Genomic DNA, 27,618 nt, shown 5'->3' on the forward strand with positions numbered 1-27,618 from the left:
TGTGATTGTGTGTGTGTGTGATTGTGTGTGTGTGTGATTGTGTGTGTGTGTGATTGTGTGTGTGTGTGATTGTGTGTGTGTGTGATTGTGTGTGTGTGTGATTGTGTGTGTGTGTGATTGTGTGTGTGTGTGATTGTGTGTGTGTGTGATTGTGTGTGTGTGTGATTGTGTGTGTGTGATTGTGTGTGTGGGGAGCGGTGTTGTAGCAGTTAGCGCGCTTCGCCATGAACCCAGCGACCCGATTCGATTGCCGCTCACGGCCAACACCAGTGACGATTATTTGAACCGGTCCTGGGCCTCCCCTAGACCGACTCAGCCTCCAATGAGTACACTGGGGAGACAAAGGCGGCTAGGCATGGGGCTGCTCACACCATCTACTCGTACGCTGTGCCATCCTTAATAGGGGCTGACTAACGGGACTGTTGTAGGCTATACCGGGGATGTTTAACCATGTGTGTGTGTGCGCTCGTGCGTCTAGGCGTGTCAAAAGCTGCTGTGCCTGGACCTCGCCCCCAGCCACCTGTTTGACGGACGACTCACCGGGCAGACGGTCGTCAACTGGGACATCAAGGTAACGGACGACTTGTTCGTTACCCGCCCATTAGTCGCCCTTCACTTGCCAGAGCTCCCGGAGAAGTGCCCGATCGCCGCCGTCACTCGGGAACCCTCGTCAAAGCGCACACGGAGAGCGTCGGACGTCTGTGCGTTTTGGTTTTGCGCAGGACGTGATCCACTGCATGGGCGGCATGGCCGTGCTCGTGCCCCTGCTGGAGCAGCTCGTGTCCACCGAGTGTCCCGCGGCGCAGCAGGACGACGGCGGCGCCTTCTCGTCTCCCGCGCGCACCTCCGGTCAGCCCGCGACGACCACAGAAACTCGTTAGTTTTGGTATTGGCAGCGTTGACATTGGCTGCAGAGCTTGGCCTGGCAGTCCTGTGGCGGCGCAGTCGGCCCGCCGGTGGTAAAGTCGCGGCGAGAAGATTATCTTCTCTTTCGAGTCCTGAGCCATCTGTGAGCACGTTGCATTTCTATGCTGCTCTTATGAAAGTTACTGTCACGTTTGCATTATTGCCTCATAACAATTGGAATGTCTTGAAGTTAAATTGCAGCCGAGGGTTGACACAACCCATAATGATCCCCGGGAAGAAGAACACATGGATTAGAGAACTTAAGCAAGTTAGTGACATCACTTTAAATGTTGGGAAAAGTTAAGTGGGCTTGGGCAGGGCACGTCGCTCGGACAGGTGGCTGGTGGCCAAGACTGATGATGCGGTGTCAGCCAAAGTCGGGAACATGCCCGAGAGACCATCCCCCGATTAGATGGAGCAGTTAAATCCGCTCATGTCGAGTAAGTAGATGGATCGTTGCATTGTGAGACTGTGAGAGAGTTAGTGATTATTTGGGGAGGCCTTCATCCAGCAGTTGATAGATCATGGCTGATAATGACGAGGGTCATGATAATGAGCACCTCGTCAATTTTAAGTCAGTCGTGATTGTTTCTTGGAAAATGCTGGCCTCCACCATAAGAACGTGTAATTGCCATCACAGGCTCAGGACCGCTAAGAGGTCAGTATGAGGGTGAATCTAAATTGTTCCGCCACGACGCTGACGGTGTACAACTCCCGAAGACAGAGCACGGCCTGGTGGAGCATCACAGGGCTGTGAGCGGTCAACGCGGCTCCACTCCACGCAGGAGCTCAGCGTCTCGCGTCGTCGCTCGCGCGCTAACCGCCGCGTCGCTCGCGCTAACCGCCGCGTCGCTCGCTCGCAGAGGCGCGACTGGAGGGAAGCCACGTGGCCTGCTTCCTGCTGCTGCTGCGCAACTTCGTGCGGAACCACCCGGCCAATCAGGAGTCGCTGGCGCAGAGCCAGGGCATGGCCACGGTCGGCGCTCTCATCTTGCAGGTACCGAGGGCACGCGCGTGGTGGCGCAAGCCGCCTCAGCCGTAGGGAGGGGAGCTCCGCCGGGCGTGGTTTGAAGGCACCTGCAATTAAACCCCGATTCCTCCCGCGCCCCCGTTCCCTCTTTCCCCCCCACCTACCCGCTCCCCCGCAGAGCGGGAAGCGTCACATGGACGCGAGCGTGCTGACCGCGTGCCAGCTGCTGGTGGAGGCGGTCATCGATAGCAACGCGCTGCTGCTGCACCAGGCATACCAAGCGCTGCTCTTCGACTTCCGCCTGTGGAGCCAGGCCGACTTCCCCGTGCGCATAGGTGAGCGCGTCGCTCACCGATCGCCACACGCCACTTCCACCGTGGAAGACTTTAGCCCCATACAATTTGAACCCAGAGGTCAGAAGCAAGGTGAAGTTGTCATCGTGGCCAAAGGTGTTGATGCCAACATCACCCAAACTGTCCGTCGGGTTAAGCCACCACTGTTTTGGGATTGGGGTTCTACGTATGGTATTCTATCGTGATCAAAATACCATCTCGCACCGGCCTTTACGGGCGGGTTGGTCAACGTCGGCACCACCGGGGAGAGAGACAAAGGCAGCCACGCCGCTGTCCACCACCACCACCTGGCGCACCGAGCAGCCGTGCTTATTTGGCGCTCGCTGAGTGGGATGCCTCTGTGTGTGTGTGTGTGCGCTCCGTGTGTGCAGGACACATCCAGTACCTGTCGACGATCATCAAGGACAACCACAAGCAGTTCCGACGGCGCTACGGCGTGCAGTTCCTGCTGGATGTTGTGCGCACGTACTACGGGTGAGAGCGTGCCTGGCACGACCATGATGGCAGGATGTTAACTACCTCGCCTGATGTACAGAAGGTTGTGGGTTCAATCCTGACCCTGGCGCCTGTATATTTGGAGTTTGCTTGTCTCTCTCCCCGTGGTCGCGTGGACTTTTCTCCGGATCCTCCGGTTTTTTCCTCCACATTTAGAATCAACGTCACGCGTTCAGAGTATTTGGTTGCGGCTATACAGTTCCACGTGATAAGCCACTTGGGCTATAATCTGTGGCCAGGTCACTTCTGAAAAGGAGCTACATAGCTCAGTGGGCCTTAGCTGGTAAAATAAAAATAGTTCAGTTTAAATCAATAGTTTACCGCCTCGCTCAGTCGAGCTGCGGTTCTCAACCCCAGGCAGCCTGCGGCGTGGATCCCAGAGGAATGTTGACTGCATGCGGGCAGCATTGGCGCCTCGTCCGCGACGACAAAACACACAAAAACATAACGTGGAACGCATCGCTCACCAACACCACGTTGACGAGAGGCGTGAACAGGCAATCTCTCTGAGTATTGTGACCGTAACAACCTGGGGGTTGGGGGGCCCAGGAGCTGGGGTTTGGAGGCGGGGGGCACGGGGGTGAATTGCCGTGGGGGCCGCCATTCCGTTTGAGGGCCGCCGTAGCAAATAGGTTGAAAACGATTGGGTTAAAGGTTCGAGGTTGCTGGCCGTAGTTGAGCACGTGGAGTGGATTCTGACCCCCCGCCCCCCTTTCCCCAGGAGCCGCTCGTCGGAGCTGTGCGCTGACGACCTCAGGGTGATCCGAGCCGCCATCTTCGGCCTCATCAAGTACTACATCACCAAGGAGGTGTCGAGCGACGAGGTGCAGAGCATCATCAACTTCCTGGCCTCTGTTGGCGAAGAGGAGCAGGTGGGTCGGGTGGCACGGGCAACTCTCATCATCTATCAGTGCAGCTGTGGCATCGCTATTTTATCGTTTGTTTCCTTGTTGACACTCTCACTCGGGGATAAATACGACGGCTTCAAATCTGTATGTATGTAAGTGGTAAAGGCGCAGCCCTGCAATATCCTGCTCAGCCAATGCTGGCACAGGGGTCTTCACTCCAGGGAGCTCGGGAAAGTCCCTCTAGAGGTCATGTGGCCGAGTTTTCCACACTGGTGAAGACGTCTTAAAATAAGTTAGAATACCCCCACTTGACCCCACCTCGTGCGACCTGCTGATCGACCAACATTTAGACTGCTGGGTGGACACAGGCGGCGTGGGATCTAATAAAGTGTCCCCATTGTTCTATCGATTGAACCGGCGTCCCCTGCATTGCCAGTCCAGGGTGCTAGCCATTAGAGCACCGTCAGGGGCTCTCCTCGGCTGCGCAATATGCTGCGCTCTGAGACGTTTGTTACGCGATGTGCATAAAATAAACGGCAGTTGTTTTTGTTGTATTATACAGACACAAAAACACACGAATAACCGGCCGCTTGACTTAGCAGTAAAGTGAGTGGCACACAATAAGTTGCGAGGTTACATCCTGGTTGGGGGCTCTCTCACTCCATCATCCCTCCAGGATCCATGAAGTGAGCACCACTTTGTGTGGAAGCACAGCAGTGGTTGTCCTATGGATAGATTCGCCCACGCCATAGGAATGAGGAATTTCCACCCCCCGCACAGGGCTTTGAATCGGAGATGAGCAACGCTTCGATGCTTAGTTGAGTAGGAGGTCACTCTAAATTTTGACTCGTAGACCTAACACCTGGTGCACCCTGTACACTGCCAGCCCAGTGAACCCCGGTGATGTTCACTTGCGCGCCGCCGCAGATCAACGCGTGCCTGGACATGCTGCTGGCACTGCTGCGCTCCAAGGGCCCGTCGCCCAGCTACGAGCAGCTGGTGCTGCTGCTCACGGAGGCCGGGCAGTGTGAGGGCCTCTACTCGCTGCTGCTACTGCAGCGCAAGCACTCGGACGTGCTGCGCGAGAAGCTTTTCCGCGTGAGTCTGCGCCACGCCACGCCTTGCCGTCTTCCCACCAGCCCCTCTCTCTTGTTGTTGTTGGATTGTCTCCCCAGTTTTGTCTCGATTGCACAATCGGCACCACGTCACGAGACGAAGCGTCCATCCGAATCTCCTGTGGATATCGCAGAGCTACATCTGAGTGCCCTTCAAGTGACCGCTGGTGCCAAACAGCGGAGAATAACACTTTACCACCTGCTCTGCAGGTGGTAAATTTAGCAGAAATTACTTGCAAAACCAAATTTAAAGTGATGGTGACCGGGCTGAGACCATCACCTTCCCACACCAGAGAACACGATCCAGGGTTTGTTTGCTTATACAAATGCTGTTTTATTCGAATTTTTCCAGAAAGCCGATAGGCCGGTGTATTTGTGTGTGTGGGGGCACAGAATGGAGTTCTGCTTCTGAAGCTCGCGCCCGCTAACGAGCGAGTGGCACCCTTGTTTCTGCAGCTGTTCCTGCGCCTGCTACGCAGCGAGCGCATCGGGGAGAAGAGCAAGCAGCGGTTGCGTCTGCGGGACGGGCTGTTCGCGGGGCTGGTGGCACTGCAGGCCGACGTGCCCGTCACGCTCACCGTCGTGCGAGGGATGCTGCTCATCATCGTCACCGCCGGTGAGTCTGCGTGCGTGTGTACGTGTGTGCGAGCGTACGTGTGTGCGTGCAAGAGTGAGCATGCGAGCCTTCTCATTGCCGATTCACGATAAAATAAGCGCCATCCGCTTAGCATTGGACGTTGTTTGAAATGAGCTTGCCATTGTGTTCCGGCGTCAAGGTCTGAATTTTGCCAAATTAAAAAAATTGTCTGCAAATTACTGAACTGGGACTACACACACCAAGCAATAATTGCCCCCTACTGACCGACTAATCCCGTTCGCAGGGACAGCTGTAACTAGGGGTGCCCGTTCAAAGGTTTTAGATGTAAAGTAAGTCACTTGTCACATGGAAATGGCTCTGAGATGCCCCGGTGTAAAGGGCCTCCATCAAAACAGATCATTATCGTTCATAATAATTGTTTATTTATTCACAGAAGCCTCGGTCTCAAAACACGTGTGTTGGGATGTTTGTCACATTGCCGAATGTCGGTGTGTCTCCCGTCTCCAGCGGGCAACGCTCTTCTTGGGTGAACGTTGAGACTCGCATGAACCCCTTACCCGCAGTTTGCCCTTGAGAAATCACATCGTGCGTCCGATCTCATCAGAATAGTTGAATTATTCAGAAGCTAAGCAGAGCTTGGGTAGTGCTCAGACGGGATTATCACCATGCACAGCAGGTTGCTTTAGGCTGTGGGCCTACGTTGTGGGCAGCAGAGGGCATCGTGAGCTTTGAGAATCGACATCGAGTGGCGAATGACATCGATGCGTCGTTTAGACCCCTGTGTGTCCGCTGAATTTTTGCCCGACGAGGAGTGACGTGCTTTCTTGTACCCCAGACACGTCGCCCAACTACCAGGACATCATGGCCGTGGTTCACTTCTCCCGCAAGGCCGACCTGTCTGTCAGGCATGCCGTGTGCAAGAAGGTGAGTCGGCGCTGGGCTTGGCAAGGGGTCTGGTGACCGGAGAGCCAAGGTTTTGCTCTGATTCTCGATCCACGGCTCGATCCACAGCTCGAACCAAACGCCTGCTGCTTGCCGTGTGACCCACTCTGTGTGTGCCCATGTAATAAGCAGAGCAGTCGTGCTCAAAAACTCTCGGGGTTTTAGTTAATTTATTGTTATTTTAACAACTATTTATCACGATTGCGCAATTGGCATCATGGTGCACAAATTCTCAGAGCTGGAATTTTCGCTAAGTGATGTTCAGGACCAATTGTAATGTGATATTTTGTGCCACCATTGGTGGCCCGGCTGAGATCATTAACTCACCACACCTGAGAACCCGTTTGAATCGCACGCGGCTAAAACCCGTACTCGAACCCACCCACTTAGCGGTGCCAGCTCAGCCCTCTCACCACTGAGCCACCCGGCAACCTGTGACGCCTTGACACCTTCCGTGTTGGTGACATCAACGGGGTGTGACTTACGTTCGCACCGCTCGGTCACCCGGCCACCTCTAAAGACTTTTGAGTGTTTTATTTCCCGTGTCATTGGTTTCCTTCCGAGCATTTTCAGAGACTCGGAATGTTTATTCTCTCTCCCGCCCGACCGCCGCTCCTCCCTGCAGGTGTTTGACCTCGTGTACAACTCGCACGACGCCATCCAGCAGATTGCGCGCTGCACGGGCTGGCAAGACACGCTCGTCCGGCTCCTGGCCTGGGAGTCCAACCCCAACGCCCAGGCCGGGGACACCGCCAGCCCCACGGATGCCACCCCGCCGCTGGGGGTCGCTGTAATCCCCGAGGGAGAGGTCGCGACCCGGGCGGACGGGGACAAGGTGCCCCGAGGGCACCACAAGGCCAAGCTGTGCCGACAGGACACGCTGTCCAGCACGTGGTTCATACAGAGGTCAGAGGCTCGGAGACGGCAGGAAATGATGATTGAACACGGAGGGGTAGTTGAGCGAGATGAGAGGGGAGAAGTAGGAGAGTGCATGGAGGGGAGTCGAGCAAGGTAAGAGGGGAGAGCTAGGCAGGGGTGATTCTGTAGGATCTTGAAGGCAGTGGTGCCATCTTGAAATTGATCCGGAATTCGATCGATCTGTGATTGGCTTGGGAAGCAACAAAGCAAACCTTAACCCCTTTTCGCAAATGGCGAACGAGACTGAATTGCGCGCGTGCCATCCCAGGAACGGCCAGGCGGAGGAGGCATCGGAGCTACTGGGCCGGCAAGCGGGTGACCCCGGGGAGGCCTACGACTTTCCAACGCGCGCGCGCTGCCAGGGCTCGTTCAGCTTCAACAATGGCATCGTCCTGGGTGGCGGGGACGGAGCGGCGGGCGCCAGCGACGGAGAGAGCGACAGCCTCGCCTCGCTCTCCTACCAGCCCCACACGCCCTTCCGCGACTCGCCCTTCGACCTGACCCTGGACAGCCCCCTGCCCGAGGGGGCGTGCGCGCACGGGGCCCCTCCGGGCTCCAGGGGGTCCTTTGGGGCGGGCGCCCCAGCCGCGGGGGGCGGCGGCGGCGGTTCGGGGAGCGTGCCGAGCACCCCGTCCCCACTCGACACGTGGAAGCCGTTCCCCGGATCCGTGAGCCGCCAGGAGTCGTCGCTGTCGGACGCCTTCGACGAGAGCCTCCTGAACGAGGAGTTCTTCTCCCATGTGGAGCAATCGGTGGGTGAGGTGTGAGGGGTGAGGTGTGGGTGAGGGTAATGGGCGAGGTGTCGGTGGAGTGCAGGTGGATCGCACTTTTTAGGGAATAGCGCATAGCGTCGCTCCTACTCTTAGCAATCGAGTGTACAGGCTGTGCAACTGCAGGCTAGAGGAACCAGGTGCTGGAATCTCTAGGGGAAGAGAACTGGAAAGGGGGGGATGGGGGCCTGAATTATATCCTCGACACCAGGGCCGATGTCAACTTCGCCACACCACCGTCTTTCGCCCCCTAACCTTCAACGGCGTCCACTGAGCGGCACGCGTGACCCCTGCCTCCCCCGCAGGTCCCCGTGGAGGAGGACCTGTGCGACCTGCTGGTGAGCGTGCTCTTCTCCGCCATGTGGCACGGCGTGGAGGGCTCGGACGAGTCGGCGTGGCGCGAGCGCGGCCAGGTGTTCACGGCGCTCACCAAGCTGGGCTCCCGCTGCCTGCTGCTGCGTCCACCCAGCCACATCAAGCGCTGGTGAGACCCTCGGCGATCCCCTCTCCCGCGACCCCCCCCCACGACCCCCCCCCCCACGACCCCCCCGTGACCCCCCGCGACCCCCCGCGCAAGCGGGTGGAGGCTCGGGCCAGGCGGCCGGGCGGCAGAGTGCTCCAACCCAACTTGCGCCCAGTCGCTGGTGCACCCACCTTGTGGTCAATGGGTCCAACTGTGGAGAGACTGGGAATGTGGAGTTTGCACCGCTGGCTCGGGGCCACGACTAATACGCGAGCGGGAAGTGTCGTGGTTGGCGCGCTGCGCTATGTGCCGGGAAAACCCAGTTCCTATCCTGGCACATATCTGAACCGGCCCTTGATCTGCCCGAGGTCGACACGCCTTAAGCGAGTACCTTGTGCGACGACAAAGATGGCCGTGCGTGGTGCTGGTCATAACACGCCATCGTGCGGCGTGCCCACCTTAATAGATGCTCGCTTAACAGCACGTCTATAAGGCTATACGTGGCATCTTTGTCTTTTTCCAATTGCCTGCCTATGCGTTTGGGCGTGTGTTTCGGTACGTGTGTATACTTATATATGTGTGTCTGTCCGTGTACCTAAGATGTTACGTGATTCAATGCCTGTGTGTCTGAGCCATGCGTGTCTGCGTCTTTCAGTGTCTGGCTATATATTTGTCAAACTGTGCACATGCGTGCGTGCATGCATGCATGCATACGCGTCTGACGGTGTGGTTCTGACCGCATGCACAGCCTGCTCGAGCTCATGCTGGAGGCGTGCGTGTCGGACGTGCGCGACGCCGCGCTCGCCTCGCTGCCGGGGCTCGCCGACAACGCCCTGCGGCTGCTGCGCCTCGTGCAGGACCTCCTCATCACCGAGGGCCAAGCCTGCCCCGAGTTCTGGAGCCTCAAGGTACGTGGGGAGATGGGGAACCGCACCCTCATGCTGCTGCTCTTGCTGCGCGAACACCTTGCTCACTGATCCGTTAGTGTGTGTGTGTAGATGTGTGTGGCGAAGCAGTACGGAAGTGTAGCGGTTTGGCGCGCTGCGCTATGAATCCGGTGACCAGAGTTCGATTCCCGCTCATGGCCAACACCAGTGACGATTATCTGAACCGGTCCTGGGCCTCCTTTAGGTCGACTCAGCCTCAATTGAGTACCTGGTGCAGTGTGTAAACATTCCCACGAGGGAGACAAAGGTAGCCGGGGCGTGGTGCTGGCCACCCACCCCCTTTAGTGCTGATCCTGCCTTCACAGGTGCTACTCGCTAACAGCACTTGTTGAAGGCGACATGGGGGATCTTCGTCTTTGTTGTTGTAGGTGATGGAGGGGCTGGTGACGCTGCTGGACACGCTGAGCGCACGGCAGGCCTCGCTGGGCACGCCGCTTGACCTCTCCGAGACGACGCACATCAGCCAGCGCCTCCTGCTGGGCTTCATCGCACACAGCGACACGCAGGTGCGTCGGAGCGGAGAGGCCGTACGCGGCCGTGCGCCGTATTGACCGGGGTTGCCCGCCCGGGCCTGCGTTGCGGAGTAACGCGGTTGTGCCGTCTGCAGGTGTGCGCCACCGCTGCCGCCAAGCTGCACACGCTGCTGCAGACGCGGCCGCTGTCGGGCCGCGAGGAGGCCGGCTACCTGCTGGGCCGCCTGGACGACGCCCTGAGCCGCTCGGCGCCGGAGCACGGGGCCCGCCACCGGGCAGCGTTCGACACCCACCCTCCCGTCGGCGAGGAACAAACATCTCCCGCGGTGGCAGATCGCGCCGTTGACCCGAACCAGCTGACGCGGCGGGAGGTTGGGCAGCCGCCATCTCGGCTTGGAACCCAGGACCCTGCCCACCCCCCGGACCGGCCGGCGGGCCGCAACGTGCTGGACCCACAAACGGACCGCTCGGCAGAGGAGGGCACCGGTGCCACCGGTGCGACGGAGGCACCGGTGCCCGCGCCGGGTCAGTGCGGCGGTGGTGGCGGCGGCGGGCCCGTGGCAGACTCCTTCGTGGTGCCCATGCTGCACGCTCTGCTGGAGCGTTGTCACAAGCTGCTGGCGCTGGCGGAACACCTACCAGGCCTGCCGGCGCCCAACGGCAGCCCCACGTGCCTGGACGACTTCCAGGTCTACTGCCGCTCGACCGAGTGGCGGCTCTTCGTGGACATCGTGGTACGTCCGTGGTGGTGGTGGTGGTGGTGTTGGGCGCAGGGGGGCGGCTGCATCGTGGCAGTGGCGTGAGCACTCGGCCAGGTCACTGCGATATGGAAACACAATGTAAACATTGTAGACTATCAGGGACGCGATACCCATCTATCGCCATTTTATCTCTCCGGATTGTCATTGCCCCTTTTTGCTTATATTTGTGAAATAACAAACTCTTATTTCTCGTGTAACGGACAGCATGTGCTTTATGAGCACGATAGATTTTAAGATTGCAATGGTTATAAGACTTGTGGCTTGTTGAGAGCGTTAAAGAACTTTTAACTAACTTTTATTCGCCCTTGAAGTACAGCAAAGCACAAAAGCAAGACGGATATTGCGAAGACGTCACGCCGTAACATTCGCGTACCCACGCGTCGCATTCTAAACTAATCGCGTCGTCGTCGCGAGCCGTGCGTGGCCGGTCATCACCGGCGCTGTCCCCGCGGTGTCGTGCGGCGCCTCCGCAGGTGCTGCCGCTGATGAACCAGTTTGAGATGGAGCGCTTCGCCAAGGGCCACGACCGCATGAGCTGCTTCTGGAACTCGTGCTTCGACGCGCTCATGGGCTCTTCGTGCCGGCGTGACCGCCTCCGCAACGAGAGCCAGCGCAAGTTCCAGGTTCCCCGAACTCCCCCACCCGCCTCCCGCCGCCACCACCGCTGCCTTCTCTACCCACGTCCTCACGGCGCTGTTGTGCGATAAACATGCACTGCGAGCGAATCGCCTGTCGTGCGGATATTAGCCAATCAAAAAAGGGGGGTGTTTCACAGAACGCTATTCTAACCAATGGGATTACTTGATCTGTTGATCGCTTGCACATGAATCGACACAGTGATTAACTCGAAACGTATCGAGGCTCTAATGTGGTTGTCGGATCGACTGAGTAGAATCAATACAATAGACACCTCGATTCGGGGTCCGCAAGACCATATATGGGCAGGGAAACGCCCCTACGGGCAACGCCTACTTTCTTCTCATCACCACTGATCGGTGACTTCGTCAGGTGTCCGCTTTTAGTGGATTACAGCACCTTTAGCTTTGTTTGTTTATAATTTGGTGAAATTTTTTACGGTGCGCACGTAATTGGGAGTGTTTCCTGCGTAGTAGCTCAGCGCTGTACGACCACGGCTTGATATTCTCGTGACGGAATCCTCCTAGTCGTGTCCACGAATCGCGATCGTGACGCCGTCGTAATTTTCGGCGCTTCCGCGGCCAGCAAATCGTAGTTGACCCCTGGGCGTCGCCCCCCCCCCCACCCCATGGCCGCGTGCAGGACCAGGTGATGGAGCCGTTCCGCCGGCGCACGCGCGGGGAGAGCGCGCGCTTCAACAGCTCGCTCAAAACGCAGGCGGCACAGCTGACCGCGTCGCTGCGCCAGTGGTGCCTCACCCGGCGCTACCTCTCGAGCGAGCGTGGACCCTGGGCCGACCCGTGAGTCTCGTATCCTCCGCCCCCCACCCCCCCACCCCCCACCTTGCCAGACAGGGCTGCCAGGAGAATCGCACTGCTGTCGATTCTGCGCTTCACAACGAAGGTCGACATTGTTTAAGAACGAGCTGTGCCCTACAAGAGTAACACAAGGTAGTCACGGAGAATATAACTAACAAAATAAATAAGCAGGCAATTCGACTCATTCCCATGTCTATTTCTCCATGTAAAGAATAAAGTTTTTTTTCCACACATCCCATCATCCATAATTTCAGAGAGGTCCTTTCCAATAAGCATCTCGCATTTCACCAGCAATGGTTCAAGCAAGCCCGACCGCTGATGACACTGAATGTGTTAAACCAATGCTGCTCGAAAAGCATCACTCCCAGAAGGCCATGGGGCCCATAAGGACACGCTCGCTTTACAGACCTCACATCGACTATTGATAAAAGTACCATGATGACCGTGATGGTGATGTTTGTTTGCTCACGCAGGGAGGCTTCCCCGATCCACTGGAGGCTGGCGAGCGCGGAGACCGACTCTGACATGCGCCTCAAGCTGGAGCCCAACCTCTCGTTCCGGACGCACCGCGAGTCCAGCGCGCTGAGGGATAACCACGGTGCGGTGGCGCGGCGTGGGGCGCGGTGCCGTGCCTGCACGGGGGCGAGGGCGGGTGCCGAGAGCGGTGGCCGACCGTGAACGGGGTTCATTCTCGTGCTGACCTTGCTTCCTGTGTCCCCCGCGACGACGCAGGCGCCCAGCAGGTGTCCGTGCCGGCAGACAGCCTCTCCCTCGTGGTCGTGAAGGAAGCCAAGGTAGACGAGGTGGACGAGGACAAGCTGGAGGACGAGGAGGATATCGCCCCCGTCGCCCCGCTGTGAGCACCGCCCCCCTCCCCCCACCAGCACGCTCGGCGTTCGACGGCACGGTGCGCGGCGTTTGCGTCGACTCGGCGGTCGACCGATCGTCTCGTTGTTTTATCGCGTGTCCTGCGCCGCCTCCCGCCCCCCGCCAGTGGAACCGGCGAGGGCGAGCAGAGCCAGAAGGAGAAGTTGGTGCTGGCCGAGGAGTGCCAGCTCATCAAGATGGTGGACGCCGTGCCCGGGCGACTGGAGCTCACGACGCACCACGTCTACTTCTACGACCTGTCCGGCGACAAGGAGGAAGGTGCGAGTGGGAGGGAGTGCAGACGGTGCTCGCCACTGTAGCAGCACTTGTACCAACAGTCTCTGTTGGCTGCCCGTCTTTGTGTGTGTGGGTGTACGTGTGCCCTTCTCTGGCCTGTCCTGCCACCCCCTGATGAACGAATGAACGAATGAGTGTTCATGTGCTGCCCCAGGCATGGGGTTGGACTTCAAGTGCCCGCTGTGGCAGCTGCGGGAGGTTCACCTCCGCCGGTACAACCTGCGGCGCTCGGCACTCGAGATCTTCTTCATCGACCAGACCAGCTACTTCCTCAACTTCACCAAGGAGGTGCGTGCCTGTGTGCATGTGTACACGTGTGTGGCACGGCGTGTGTGAATGCAGGTGGTGGATCTGCCAGTCATCTCGGTCAACTGATAACACCGTGACCTATTGTTAGCAAACTTTTGACACTTCACAAAGTCTCAAAGTGCACCTTGGCCTGGCACAAACACGTGCCGCTGTGTTCTGTTTAGATAGGTGGGAGGTATTAGCTTGTACTATGGTATGATCTACACTAGTACGTGGGAGACAAAAGTAGCCAAATGTGCATGTACCACACCACCCAGCTTCATGTCTGGAATGATTTCCGAAGGCTGTGACCTTTAAAGGTCACGGCCTCGAAATCATCCTGCAGCGGTTAGTATCGCATAACTCGGCTGCTTGGGTCCAACGGTGCAATCATGAAGGCGCGACTGACACTGGCGATGGTGATTATGATGGTGATTGTGGCACTGTAGGTCAGGAACCGGGTGTACAGCCGGATCGTGGGTCTCCGTCCCCCAAACCTGGTCTACTACGGCTCACGCTCCCCGCAGGAGCTGCTCAAGGCCTCGGGGATCACGCAGGTAGCGTCGCCGCGTCGCGCCACTGCAACCCGAGGCTGCTCGCAGAGAAAGCATCTCACCTCTCGTCTCTTGCCCCTGCGACTGTTTGTTGTTTTTGTTGTCAGCCTGCAACATTTCACATTCTGAGGCCACTCGGTCAAGTTGGCAAATGCCTCGAAGCAGCAGCAGCTTCTCAGAGTGTTTGTCCGTCTCCCTTCCTCCCTCCCCTCCCCTCCGTCCCCTCCCCTCCCTCCTTCCCTCCCCTCCCCTCCACCCACCTGCCCGCCACCCCCTTCCCCTGCTCCGTGCTCATATCCGGTAGAAATGGGTGAACCGGGAGATCTCGAACTTCGAGTACCTGATGAAGTTGAACACAATCGCTGGGCGCACCTACAACGACCTGGCGCAGTACCCCGTGGTACGTACGTGCGCTCGGGCTAGGCCCCGCACACGCTCCCATATGCACACACGCACACCCATACACACACTCTCATAGGAGGTTCCTCATCATCATTATCATCCTCGTCATCAATCGTGAATGACCCACTGCTGAATGAAGGCCTCCCCAAGTCGCCTCACCGTCATTCCGTGCCTGGCCACCTTTCTCCCCCCAGTGCTGATGTTTACACAGCACACCAGGCAATGACAGTCGCTCTTTATTAAAGTTTTGTTCTCATTCACAGAGCTTCATGTCGGGACAGCCTAGGACACAGCAGAGGAAAATCACAGATGTTTAATTTTTGGGAATTTATGTCTTTATTTACGCAGAGACTGTGTCTGCGTTTGTGAATGTGTGCATGTATGCGTGTGTGAATGTGTGCATGTATGTGTGTGTGAATGTGTGCATGTATGCGTTTGTGAATGTGTGCATGTATGTGTTTGTGAATGTGTGCATGATGCGTGTGCGTGTCTTTGCAGTTCCCCTGGGTGCTCAGCGACTACACGTCCGACGAGCTGGACCTGAGCAACCCGGGGGTGTTCCGCGACCTCTCCAAGCCCATCGGCATCGTGAGCGAGCGCAACGCCAAGGAGGTCAAGGACAGGCGAGTGGCGCTCCGCCACCCCGGCGCCCGCTCGGCCTCGCGGGGAGCCCCCCGCGCGACGGAGTCGCTCGTGGGGACGGGAATGGGAGGTTTGGGCTCGGTCGTCGGGTCGAGCGCAGAGTCGCGACCGGCGTTGCCTTGCGTCTAACTAGTGCCCCCTGCTCATTCCCGATTCCTCGCGGCCCATTTTGGCCGCTTCTCTCCCAGTCCCCAATACCGAGTGTGTGCTACCAATCTCCACGGGGACTCGCCCCTCTGCGTTTTTATTATTTTGTAATCCCGGCACTGAGCGACGTCCGGCGAGCCGCGCAGATCGGCTTGACGGTCTGTGTTCTCAATCGCTGACCCACGTTCTCAATCGCTGACCGGCGTTCTCATTCGGCGGTCCGCGTTCTCGCTGTCCACGTGTCTCAGGTACGAGAACTTTGAGGACACGACGGGCACGACGGGGAAGTTCCACTACGGCACCCACTACTCGAACGCGGCGGGTGTGATGCACTACATGATCCGCGTGGAGCCACTCACCACGCTCCACATCCAGCTGCAGAGCGGCAGGTGCGTAGCGCGCTCGCCACGGCGCCCACGCGTTTCAACCCCCACTCATTCACACGCTCACCACGGCACTCGCTCGCTACTCCCACCTTGTGATTATTGTCCCCAGGTTCGACTGCGCCGACCGGCAGTTCCACTCCATCCCGGCGACATGGCAGGCGCTCATGGACAGCCCCAATGACGTCAAGGAGCTCATCCCAGAGTTCTTCTACTTCCCCGAGTTCCTGGAGAACCAGAACGGTGCGTCGCCGGATTTAACGCTTTCCAACCACTGTTAAAAGTATTTGTGCGTTAGCTCCGTCCGCCCGTCTGTCCGGGGTCACAATAACTCTCGTAACGATGATCCAAGAGGGAGGTACTTTTGTGTAAGGCTGTGTCGCTTTTAGGATATCGCCCTCAAGAAAACCGGCCACAAACTTACCCGCAACTTGGGAGACAAAATCGTTACGTAGTTATCGTGTTGGCACGGGACACGGAAGCGAGTTTTGTCATTAACGCCGGTCGTTTTGCCCGTGGCCTTGTGCAGGCTTTAACCTGGGGACGCTGCAGATGTCCCGTGAGACAGTGAACAACGTCGTGCTGCCGCGCTGGGCCAAGTCTCCCGACGACTTCATCCGCAAGCACCGCGCCGCGCTGGTGAGTGTGGCCCTGCGTGACGCCGTGGATGACCGTGCGTGGGAGGGTGATGTTGGTAGGAGGGCGGCAATGGCGGTGGGAGAGTGGCGGTGGCTGGAGGGCGACGACGACGATGTCTCAACTCTTAAACATTACAAATTTTTCAGTGCTGTTTATTGCTGGCCACCTGGCATCGCGACCCCTCGCTCAGCAGCGGTATAAATACATAATAAAGCCCACCGTGGCATTGCCGAGTGGCTGTGAGAGAACGGAGCGTGCGTGCGGTGGTGCCCCACAGGAGTCGGAGTTTGTGTCGGCCCACCTGCACGAGTGGATCGACCTGATCTTCGGCTATAAGCAGCGGGGCCCGGCGGCCGTGGAGGCCCACAATGTCTTCTACTACTGCACCTACGAAGGTGAGTCCCAGGCCTCCTGGCAAACCGCGCTCGTCGGCGAGCACCGTCGTCATCAGTGGCGGAGGAGGTGAGCGGCGAGGTGTGGGTGGCGCACGGTGTCTGAGCAGAGCGCGGTGTCGTGCTGCAGGCGCCGTGGATGTCGACGCCATCGAGAACGAGATGGAGCGCAAGGCGGTGGAGGGGATGATCAGCAACTTCGGGCAGACGCCGTGCCAGCTGCTCAAGGCACGCACGCGCGCGTACATGCACGTGCACGGGCACGGCCCGCACAATCACGCAGGCACGCACACTCGCACACACAGGTGCACACCGATACACACAACCACACAGCTGAACGCATATGTACACGCATTGATACACACATGGACACACACACAGTCGCACGTAGAGGTGCGCACACACGCACACAGTCTTAATCTTAAGTAAAACTCAAATATATATTTTGTGGTTGCCCAAATCCTGACGCCACGTTTGCTGTGCCGCGTTTTCTGTGCCGCCCCCACCAGGAGCCGCACCCGTCGCGTCTGTCGGCCGTGTCGGCGCTCCGAGCCCTCTCACGCACAGACACCTTCACCATGAATCTCTTCCTCAACACTTCCGAGCTCAAGACGTTCTTTGAAGAGGTGCCGTCACCCTCGCGCCAAACCCATCCCACCCCCACCCAGGGTCCCCCCCCAACCCCTCCCCTTTGAGCTGAGATTAAGATGAAAGAGCTGTTGACCGGAGAGATTAGCTTCGTTTGATGCCAGAGATAAACAAGAGAGCAATGAGAGACCAGGAGACAAGAGATTCGTCTGCTCTGTGTCTGTTCTCGTATTTGTTCCTTGGTGCTGCGTCCCCTGTATCCGTGTGCCTTTTCCCCCTTGTTCCTGTGTCCCCGTGTCCTCACGTGCCCGTGTCTCCGTGTCCCCCCCGTGCCGCCTGCAGGGCATCAGCGATGACATTCCCATCGTGAAGGCCGTGGTGCCGAGGAATCAGCCTCGCTCCTTCATCTCGCAGGGCGGCCTCGAGACACTGGTAGGTGCCACCCTCGGGGCCGCATCCGCGCCCCACGTACCCGGCAATCACTCGCTGCGACAGCGACGAGTTTTGTTCTGTGCCAGAGTGCGCGCGTGTGTGCACTGTTCAGGTGACGGTGAGTGCCAACAGTCTGGTGGGCGCGCACGGCTGGCTCCCCTACAACAAGAACATCTCCAATTACTTCACCTTCTCACGGGACCCTTCGGTCGCAAGCATCAAGTACGTCCTCTCCTTGTCCCCGTCCTGTGTCCCATGTGTCCTCATGTCCCTTGTGTCTCTTGTGTTCACTCTGTCTTACGGCCACCATATCCCATATGCCCCCTTTGCCATTCAAGTCTCTCATGTGCCACGTGTCCACCATGCCCCATGTGCTCACATGAGCAATGATTGAACGTTCGGTAGTTTTGTTAAATGGTTTACGTGTGTGTGCGTGTTTGTCCGTTGCACACGCTGTCTCTCTCACAGGACCCAGCGCTACATCACGGGCCCGCTGGCGCCTGGCCTGGAGGCGTCGTGCCGGCTGTATGCCGTCTCTCTGGACGGCAAGCTGCTGTTCAGCGCCGGCAACTGGGACAACAGCGTCCGCGCCACGTCGCTGGGCAAGGCGCGGCCCGTGGCGCACTACACCCGCCACATCGGTACAAAACCTCGCGACGCCGCTGGCGGCGGCGGGTTCACGCGTCTGCCAGTTCTTCCTCCTCGCCGCTTCGTGCCCGCTTCGCAAAGGGGTGTTATTGGTAGAGGCGGTCAGCTGACCAGCCACAATTCCTTCCTGTGTATTGGCTCAAGTCGGGGCAGGAGAGCCTCCTCCTTCCCGAGGGCCGAACAAGGCTTTCAAATACGTTTGACATCATCGAACACCCCGATCACTTGCTACGAGCGAGTGCACTGAAATCAGAAGCACGGCGTTGTGGTCAGGTAGGAATACATTCCCACCCTGGTACCAGATTGGTGCGGCTCACGTGATCGCAGCGACAGATGAATGTCGCTCGTGTGTGGCCGTGGACCATGCGACGTCAGGTTTTCCCTGTAATTCCATCGATGGTTCCGTCCCGTTGTAACCGTGCCTCTGGTCCACCTCTGTCAGCCGGTATCGGCGCCGTTGAGCCCGCCGTCTTTCTTGTCGTTTTGCCGCCCGCGGCGCGCAGACATCGTGACGTGCCTGGCGCTGGACGGTTGCGGCATCCACCTGGTGACGGGCTCGCGGGACACCACGTGCATGGTGTGGCAGCTCCTCTACCAGGTGCCCGCCACGCGTGCGCGCCATGTCACAGCTCTTCCAACTGAGCTGCGCGCGGCCGTGCGCCGGCCTCGTCCATCTGTCACGGTCGCTCGTGTGAACGAGGCTCGTCCTGGCCCCTCGAGTTCTAACCCGGTGAAGCACGATAAAGTTGAAATTCGATTTGAAATGCATATTCTTGTCTGTCTACTACATAGGGAATCTCTTTCCCCGTGTGCGTGCGTGTATGTGCCCGTCTGCCCGTGTGCTGCAGGGTGGGATATGCGTGGGGTTGATACCCAAGCCGCTGCAGGTGCTGTACGGCCACACGGCGGAGGTGTTGTGCGTGGCCATCAGCACCGAGCTCGACATGGCTGTCTCGGGCGCCAAGGTGAGACACACGCAACATCGACAACATCAACAACAACAGAAGACGGCACCACAGCGCTTGTGTTAGGCTAGGTGCTTGGCAGGAGATCACGGGACAGGCCCAGGTGTGTGGGGTTAACTGGCTGACCGCTGCACCACCTGTGTTCCAGCACCTGTGTTCCAGCACCTGTGTTCCAGCACCTGTGTTCCAGCACCTGTGTTCCAGCACCTGTGTTCCAGCACCTGTGTTCCAGCACCTGTGTTCCAGCACCTGTGTTCCAGCACCTGTGTTCCAGCACCTGTGTTCCAGCACCTGTGTTCCAGCACCTGTGTTCCAGCACCTGTGTTCCAGCACCTGTGTTTCAGCACCTGTGTTCCCCACTGCCACCTTGCTGGGTGTTCACTGTCCGGTACCCTAGAAGGCGAGGGTGGCTTAGGCAAGCACCATTCCTCTGCTCTCCTTTGTCCGACTCGATTGGCTTCCCGTCTACTACCGCTGTTTATTCAAATTCCTTGCCGTCGTTTACCAATCGCTCCATGCTCCAGCCCCGTCCTATCTCGCTTCTATTATTCATCACTCTGTCCCATCTCGGCCACCGCCTTCACAATCTCTTTTGTCCCACACCACGCCCCCCCTCCCCGTGCTCAGTCACGTTTCTGCTCCTTTACCCTTCTGGCTCCCCTCCATTGGAATAAACTCCCACTCCACATCAACATAGGCCACTTCACTAAACCATTTTTCGTTTCTCTCTTAAGACTGATCTTCTTTCATTAGCCTATCCCTCTTACTTCCTGTCCTTGTCCGTAAAACATTAACCGTCCTCCCCCTTCCTTACCTCGCCCCTCCCTTTCCCTATCATCACCCTCCCTTGCCATCCATTCCCCTCCCCAATTCTCAAATCCCATCCCTTTTCCCCATCAGCCAATAACTAATGTACCATTTATAATTATTTGAAAGTGCTGTGACAAAGTCGCTATGTTAAATCCTCGATTAGATAACACTGCGACACAACGCAGCATGAAGCAACGGAGGCCCATCACCAACAACAACAACAATACGGAGCCCCAGGGGCAGCTGGGCGGCCAGGGCAGCACCAACGTGCCCCAGGGCATCCTCTGCTGGCCGGGTCCCTTCTTCATCACGTCATTGCTACTCAGCAGCGCGGGGTGTGCGCCGGTCATCTTCCCCGACTGTTCACCGGCGCCCGCCCGCTCACGTGTGTGTGTGTGCGCGCGCGCCAGGACGGCATGGTGATGGTGCACACGGTGCAGCGCGGCCAGTACATGCGCTGCCTGCGCCCGCCGTGTGAGAGCTCCCTGCCGCTGTCCGTGCCGGCGCTCGCGCTCTCCTGCGAGGGCCACGTCGTCGTGTACAGCACGCTGGAGGCCAAGGCCAGCCTCAAGGTGAGCGGCCATCACCGTGCCCAGCCACGCTCGCTACCCTCTCACCACACTAATATCTGCCACGCTCATCATGCTCGCTGCACTCGCCACGCACACCACGCGCACCACGCACACCACGCGCAGCAATCTGTACGCCGCGGCGTAGAGGGCGCTCTTTCGAAGGCAAGCCTGCCTCGTTGACTCGTGCGATGGCTGCGTGCGCAGGACAAGCACACGCTGCACGTGTACTCTGTGAACGGGCGGCACCTCGCCTCCCAGGGCCTGTACGAGCAGCTCACCGACTTGTGCGTCGCAGGGGACCACGTGGTGCTGGGCAGCATGCAGTGCAACCTGTCCATACGGCACCTGCACAGGTACCCGCACGCTCGCTCGCTCACCTGTGTGGGTGCAACAGACTCGCCCGTAAGGGTAGGTCGTGGTGGCAGACACGTGCTCACCCGCATGGGATAACCGTTATGGGTGGCACAGGCCCTCGCCTGCAACATCCACTACCTTTCCCCTCACCTTGCGATTCATCTCTTCCCATGTCCCCACCATGTCCCCACTTCCCCGTGCTCCCCTCCATTCCGCCCCGTTCCCCTACCTCCCCCGTGGTGGCAGCCTGGAGGAGGTGACGTCGCTGGCGATGCGCGTGCCCGTGCACTGCGTCTCCGTCACGAAGGAGCGCAGCCACGTGCTCGTCGGCCTGGCCGACGGCAAGCTCATCTTCGTGGGCGTCGGGCGGGCACCCGAGGTACGCGCACGCACGTAGTCACATACGTACCCATTCGCTCGCGCGCCCACACACTCGCACAGCCGCTCACTAGCACACAGCCACGCACGCGGACTGCTGTTGTTGTTGCCAAGGCCCCACATTCCTCATTGCAAACGGCAACGTAAGCACGCGCCTTCCCACGCATGTGTGTGCGCGCGTGCGCCGTCACAGATCCGATCGGGGCAGCTGCGCAAGCTGTGGGGCAGCACCAAGAGGATGAGTCAAGTGTCGGCCGGGGAGACGCGGTACAACCCGTCGTGAACACGCTCCCCACCCCCTCCCGGCCAACGCCGCCCATCATCGCCCCGCGGTTACGGACCCTCCGTCCGCAATGCCGCCACCGCGTGCGTGTGTGCGTGCAAGGCTTGTGTGTCTGCGTGTCTGTCTGTTGGTTGCCTGTGTTTGGAGGTTGCTGGCCGGGTGGCCGGTTGGCCGGGTTGGTGTGTGCTCGACAGCTGATCGGCTGCGTTCGATGCACAGGAAGGAGGATTTCTATCGTAATGGTTACATTTTGCACTTGTGGAAGGGGAGCGTGGAGACGTTGTAAACTCGCGTTCCAAGGAGCGGAGCGCCCCGTTGTCCGGGCTCGCTCGTCTCGTCTCTGAACGATGATTTTTTCCCCGCCACGGATTCGCTGTCATGCAGCGGTAATCACGGAGCGGGCCCCGGTTCTGGCCCTCGCCGAACTCAACGGAGGAAGGCGGCGAGACGGTCGGGGCCGCGTCACAGTTTTGCTGCGCGCGACACAAATGCACTGGGATTTACACTGTAGAGGCGCCTATCACTTTCAAGTGTAATTATTATTTTTAATTGTTTCGATCCGGTTTTAAATGCAGTGAGGGCGAAGGGTTCCGCTCGCCCACCGGGTATTTTACGCGCACGCACGCACACACACACCCCGTCACTCTGAGCAAGACGCGGCGCTCGCGCCCGGCCCGGGGCATGGAGCTGCCCGTAGCTCCGTGCCCGTCAAGGCCGCCCTCTTCCCACCGAATCTCAGCGCCGCCTCCCGGGCGAGGCCGAGCGAGCCGCGGTGCGGGCGTGTCGAGCCGCGGTGCGCAAAGGGCCACCGACGCCGGGCGGCACGAGGCTGTGCTCGTCGCCTCCGCGGCTGCCGTAATATTCCGTGGGGGGCGGGGGCCGTTTGTCGGACGCTGCGGCTGCCGATGTTATCTGCTCCCTAGCCGAGGGCATTTCCGAGCAAGCGCGTGCCGGGTTCGGGACGGGCGCGGGAGCGGTTGCGCGGCACCACGGTGACACCGGGGCCGCGCCGGGTGGGCGCGCTCTCGAGCGGGGGCGCCGGGGTTTGCCGCCCGTGCCGTGCCCCTCCCCCGCGCGTCCCGTCCGCTTCTGAAACGTCGGCCCCTCCCGGCCGTGCGGCCACGGTCACCGCTCCCATTATCCGAGGTTGCGGATGGAAGCCGTGCTCGCGACAAACTTAACAATGGTGTTCTCGAGGCCTTGCGCGCGGGAGCACCGCGCATCCTCGCTCTTGATGACCCGGTCATTGAAAAGAGCCACAAATAATTCACCCCCGTGCTACGTAATCGGTGGATACGTTTGTCACCCTATTGTGCATATGATTTGCATTGTCCACGTTTCAGTTAATCCCGAGCCCTGCCTGCCCCCCCCCATCACCCCGGGTGATGGAGAGTGGACCGCACCGTTGTTGTCGCGACGGGCGAGGAGAGCGCCGCTGGAGGACGCGGGAAGTGGGACGGACACCAGTCGCGTCGCCGCCGTTAATGTGAAGGGGACAGAGTGGAGCGATGGGGAACGGCAACGGGGGAGGATGCTACAGCGAGCTCGTCGCTTCCCCATGCGTGCGCAGCAAGGACCAATTATATCGACGCGGTGTGCGTGTGTGCGCGTGTGCGTGTGCGGTGTGCGTGTGTGTCGACGGGGGTTCGAGGGCACAGAAGGCATCGCCAGCTAATGTGGGAGGGCCGCTCTGTCCGCATCATCGCAGCTTCGGTGTAGAACTCCACGAGTGGGATGGGGATGGGACCAGCAGGTTTTGGAGGTCACAAGGCGTCGATTGTGCAAATGCCGCCGGATCTGGCAAAAAGGGAAACGATGGATGGGCGCGGTGGTGGCGATGGCATCACCGGGCTTTTCCGTGGTGACCTTTCCAACGTAACCCCCGCGTGGGTTTTCGCGGTTGCTCCACGCAGCTCTGCTACGTGTCTCCGGGTTGCGCCACCGTACGCCGATCAGCACGATGGACGCGTGGAGCGAACCGCCGGACATCGTGACGAGCAATGCGCGGCACAAACCGAAAAAGTGCCGGAGAACCTCTTCTTTAACTCGGGTGCCTCATCCATACCGAAAAACAGCCTCTCAAGGGGGGCGGGGGGGCACATGCAGAGCAGAGGCGGGGGGCGGGAGAGGGCCACACTTCCATTCACTGGAGAGGCTGGGACACCCCCCAGAATCGCTCTAGAATCGCCGCTGCCCTCTGCGTGCGCGTCTCCTTGTGCGGCGTGTACCTTGATACCTCGCGTGTCCTCGCAAAGCGCCGAGAGTCGGACCAAAAACTTGTTGCGGCCGGGCCCCGTGGAGGAGGCTGGAGGAGCACTTTAAGTTGGCCGTGCCCTTTCAGGTCGGGTTGTGAGCGGCGAGTTGGCGTGCGTCGGGGTTGCTTCACGGTCAGTCGAGGTGTCGGTGTGCAAGTGCGTGTGTGCGTGCTTCGAGGCGAATCAAGTTCAGGTGTTGTCTGCTGGGAGGCCGATGACTGCTTGGCCCGTCCTTATTTTATTTTCGTCCTGTACAATGAACTTGTAACGTTGGATTTTTTTTTTATTTCTAATGAACCTTGAATTTTATGTATATATTGAAATATCGCGGTTTTAATAAAGATCTCTATTCTGTACAGCGTAACAACGCGAGCCCCACGTGCCGTTCTTGAGATGCGTTTTCGTCGCCCGACGAGTGGGCAGAGGCAGGGCACGGCCCGAGAGGGGACGGGGGCCGGAGGTGGAGACTCAAGGAGGAGTGGCAGCCAAATGAGGGAATTCGCGCTCCGAGGGGGCGTCCACCGCCGTTTCGCGATGGAACGAAGAAACCCGCACGTGGAGGTGCTGGGTGGACCGTGACGTGTGGCGATGGCTTGGGGAGGCCTTCATCCAGCAGTGGATGGATCGTGGTTCATCATGAAGACATCGCAGCCACAGAGTGATTGTGGTGAATCTGTATAGTGGGTGAGTGGTGTTTGTGTGTGCCGTGAGTGTTTAGTGCGAGTGGTGAGTTTGTCGAATGGGGAGTATTTACTACTAGAATAAGCCAAGAATGTGTCCTGTACGTGACGTCACTCCACATGAAGTCCACTCCCCCGCGTGACGTCACTCCACATGAGGCCCACCCACCTCATTAATATTCATGAGTGAGTGGATTTTTACACTAACGCAAAGGAAGGTCGAGCTGAATTTAATAATTTATTACGCAAAGTCGCTTCAAACATGACGTTTCTATACAGAAAGTGACGGTAAAACATTAATCTACGCAGCACAGTGCTACATCCCTGCGTGACGTCACTGTAAAAGAGGCCCCCCCCCCTTAATTAATATTCATGCCCGCGTGTAAATTTACACGAACGCACAAGAAGGTCACGCACTCCACATGCCGCACCCCTCCACTCATTAATAATCATGAGCGGGTGACGTCACTCCACATGCCGCACCCCTCCCCAATAACCCTTAGCGGGTGACGTCACTCCACATGGGGCACCCCCCCCCTCCCTCATTAATAATCATGAGCTGAACAATGTTTCTATTGAGTATTTCAGATTTACTGCAATTTACACCCGTCCTTGGACGGGCAAACAAGCTCGTTGTTTTATAGTGGGTGAGTGGTGTGGTGTGAGTCTTTAGTGGGTCGGTGGTGTGTGTGTGCAATGTGGTGAGCAGTGTTTGAGCTGTAGTGTGTGTGGTGAGGGTCTCGAGTGAGTGGTGCAGATGGTGTATTTTGATAACTTGTGGTAAATGTGGTGAGCGGTGAGCTCGTATGCCGGATGAAGAGTGGTGGGTGAGTGAGTGCTGAGTTAGGAGGCTTGGTGAATGGTGAGTGGTGAGCAGTCGGCTGTATGAATGGTGAGTGGGTGAGTGGTGAGCTTGGAGGCTGGATGAATGGTGAGTGGTGAGCTTGGAAGCTGGATGAATGGTGAGTGGGTGAGTGGTGAGCAGTCGGCTGGATGAATGGTGAGTGGGTGAGTGATATGGTGGGCTTGGAGGCTGGATGAATGGTGAGTGGTGAGCAGTCGGCTGGATGAATGGTGAGTGGGTGAGTGGTGAGCTTGGAGGCTGGATGAATAGTGAGTGGGTGAGTGGTGAGCTTGGAGGCTGGATGAATGGTGAGTGGTGAGCAGTCGGCTGGATGAATGGTGAGTGGGTGAGTGGTGTGCTTGGAGGCTGGATGAATGGTGAGTGGGTGAGTGGTGAGCTTGGAGGCTGGATGAATGGTGAGTGGGTGAGTGGTGTGCTTGGAGGCTGGATGAATGGTGAGTGGGTGAGTGGTGAGCTTGGAGGCTGGATGAATGGTGAGTGGGTGAGTGGTGAGTGGGTGAGTGGTGAGCTTGGAGGCTGGATGAATGGTGAGTGGGTGAGTGGTGAGCTTGGAGGCTGGATGAATGGTGAGTGGGCGAGTGGTGAGCTTGGAGGCTGGATGAATGGTGAGTGGGTGAGTGGTGAGCTTGGAGGCTGGATGAATGGTGAGTGGTGAGCTTGGAAGCTGGATGAATGGTGAGTGGGTGAGTGGTGAGCAGTCGGCTGGATGAATGGTGAGTGGGTGAGTGATATGGTGGGCTTGGAGGCTGGATGAATGGTGAGTGGTGAGCAGTCGGCTGGATGAATGGTGAGTGGGTGAGTGGTGAGCTTGGAGGCTGGATGAATGGTGAGTGGGTGAGTGGTGAGCTTGGAGGCTGGATGAATGGTGAGTGGTGAGCAGTCGGCTGGATGAATGGTGAGTGGGTGAGTGGTGAGCTTGGAGGCTGGATGAATGGTGAGTGGGTGAGTGGTGTGCTTGGAGGCTGGATGAATGGTGAGTGGGTGAGTGGTGTGCTTGGAGGCTGGATGAATGGTGAGTGGGTGAGTGGTGAGCTTGGAGGCTGGATGAATGGTGAGTGGGTGAGTGGTGTGCTTGGAGGCTGGATGAATGGTGAGTGGGTGAGTGGTGAGCTTGGAGGCTGGATGAATGGTGAGTGGGTGAGTGGTGAGTGGGTGAGTGGTGAGCTTGGAGGCTGGATGAATGGTGAGTGGGTGAGTGGTGAGCTTGGAGGCTGGATGAATGGTGAGTGGGCGAGTGGTGAGCTTGGAGGCTGGATGAATGGTGAGTGGGTGAGTGGTGAGCTTGGAGGCTGGATGAATGGTGAGTGGTGAGCTTGGAAGCTGGATGAATGGTGAGTGGGTGAGTGGTGAGCAGTCGGCTGGATGAATGGTGAGTGGGTGAGTGATATGGTGGGCTTGGAGGCTGGATGAATGGTGAGTGGTGAGCAGTCGGCTGGATGAATGGTGAGTGGGTGAGTGGTGAGCTTGGAGGCTGGATGAATGGTGAGTGGGTGAGTGGTGAGCTTGGAGGCTGGATGAATGGTGAGTGGTGAGCAGTCGGCTGGATGAATGGTGAGTGGGTGAGTGGTGAGCTTGGAGGCTGGATGAATGGTGAGTGGGTGAGTGGTGTGCTTGGAGGCTGGATGAATGGTGAGTGGGTGAGTGGTGTGCTTGGAGGCTGGATGAATGGTGAGTGGGTGAGTGGTGAGCTTGGAGGCTGGATGAATGGTGAGTGGGTGAGTGGTGAGTGGGTGAGTGGTGAGCTTGGAGGCTGGATGAATGGTGAGTGGGTGAGTGGTGAGCTTGGAGGCTGGATGAATGGTGAGTGGGTGAGTGGTGAGTGGGTGAGTGGTGAGCTTGGAGGCTGGATGAATGGTGAGTGGGTGAGTGGTGAGCTTGGAGGCTGGATGAATGGTGAGTGGGCGAGTGGTGAGCTTGGAGGCTGGATGAATGGTGAGTGGGTGAGTGGTGAGCTTGGAGGCTGGATGAATGGTGAGTGGGTGAGTGGTGAGCTTGGAGGCTGGATGAATGGTGAGTGGGTGAGTGGTGCGCTTGGAGGCTGGGCGTGCGGTGAGCGTGGTGCGCGAGTGACCACCTCCACCGCCCAGCATCTCGGCCGCCAATCCCGGAGTTCGCAGCGCGTGAGACGGCGGCGATCGGGGGGGGGGCCCGGGGTCATCGGGGT

At 58.5% G+C, this 27,618-nt stretch overlaps 1 protein-coding gene across 2 annotated transcripts in view; it reads left to right on the plus strand.

Annotated features, from left to right (window-relative positions):
- LOC144724719 (neurobeachin-like protein 1) overlaps positions 1–24,276 on the plus strand; it is a 55,642-nt gene extending 31,366 nt beyond the window's left edge. For both annotated transcript variants that reach the window (XM_078604059.1, XM_078604060.1), the window contains 39 exons: positions 479–571; positions 723–849; positions 1,770–1,903; positions 2,055–2,211; positions 2,601–2,703; positions 3,446–3,596; positions 4,500–4,670; positions 5,144–5,303; positions 6,121–6,209; positions 6,853–7,133; positions 7,414–7,897; positions 8,221–8,399; positions 9,127–9,286; positions 9,694–9,831; positions 9,933–10,532; positions 11,033–11,182; positions 11,838–11,995; positions 12,487–12,611; positions 12,746–12,869; positions 13,008–13,159; positions 13,332–13,465; positions 13,915–14,022; positions 14,324–14,419; positions 14,920–15,044; positions 15,459–15,599; positions 15,706–15,836; positions 16,123–16,232; positions 16,510–16,627; positions 16,755–16,852; positions 17,134–17,250; positions 17,555–17,644; positions 17,757–17,866; positions 18,113–18,285; positions 18,796–18,890; positions 19,141–19,257; positions 20,478–20,639; positions 20,844–20,992; positions 21,240–21,372; positions 21,565–24,276. In XM_078604059.1, coding sequence (XP_078460185.1) covers positions 479–571; positions 723–849; positions 1,770–1,903; positions 2,055–2,211; positions 2,601–2,703; positions 3,446–3,596; positions 4,500–4,670; positions 5,144–5,303; positions 6,121–6,209; positions 6,853–7,133; positions 7,414–7,897; positions 8,221–8,399; positions 9,127–9,286; positions 9,694–9,831; positions 9,933–10,532; positions 11,033–11,182; positions 11,838–11,995; positions 12,487–12,611; positions 12,746–12,869; positions 13,008–13,159; positions 13,332–13,465; positions 13,915–14,022; positions 14,324–14,419; positions 14,920–15,044; positions 15,459–15,599; positions 15,706–15,836; positions 16,123–16,232; positions 16,510–16,627; positions 16,755–16,852; positions 17,134–17,250; positions 17,555–17,644; positions 17,757–17,866; positions 18,113–18,285; positions 18,796–18,890; positions 19,141–19,257; positions 20,478–20,639; positions 20,844–20,992; positions 21,240–21,372; positions 21,565–21,654 — 6,033 coding nt within the window. In that variant the 3' untranslated portion in view covers positions 21,655–24,276. The remainder of the gene's footprint in view (positions 1–478; positions 572–722; positions 850–1,769; positions 1,904–2,054; positions 2,212–2,600; positions 2,704–3,445; positions 3,597–4,499; positions 4,671–5,143; positions 5,304–6,120; positions 6,210–6,852; positions 7,134–7,413; positions 7,898–8,220; positions 8,400–9,126; positions 9,287–9,693; positions 9,832–9,932; positions 10,533–11,032; positions 11,183–11,837; positions 11,996–12,486; positions 12,612–12,745; positions 12,870–13,007; positions 13,160–13,331; positions 13,466–13,914; positions 14,023–14,323; positions 14,420–14,919; positions 15,045–15,458; positions 15,600–15,705; positions 15,837–16,122; positions 16,233–16,509; positions 16,628–16,754; positions 16,853–17,133; positions 17,251–17,554; positions 17,645–17,756; positions 17,867–18,112; positions 18,286–18,795; positions 18,891–19,140; positions 19,258–20,477; positions 20,640–20,843; positions 20,993–21,239; positions 21,373–21,564) is intronic.
- Positions 24,277–27,618: the final 3,342 nt, after the last annotated feature.

The sequence above is a fragment of the Lampetra planeri genome, chromosome 21, assembly GCF_965212315.1.
Source record: "Lampetra planeri chromosome 21, kcLamPlan1.2.h2, whole genome shotgun sequence".
Lineage (NCBI taxonomy): Eukaryota > Metazoa > Chordata > Hyperoartia > Petromyzontiformes > Petromyzontidae > Lampetra > Lampetra planeri.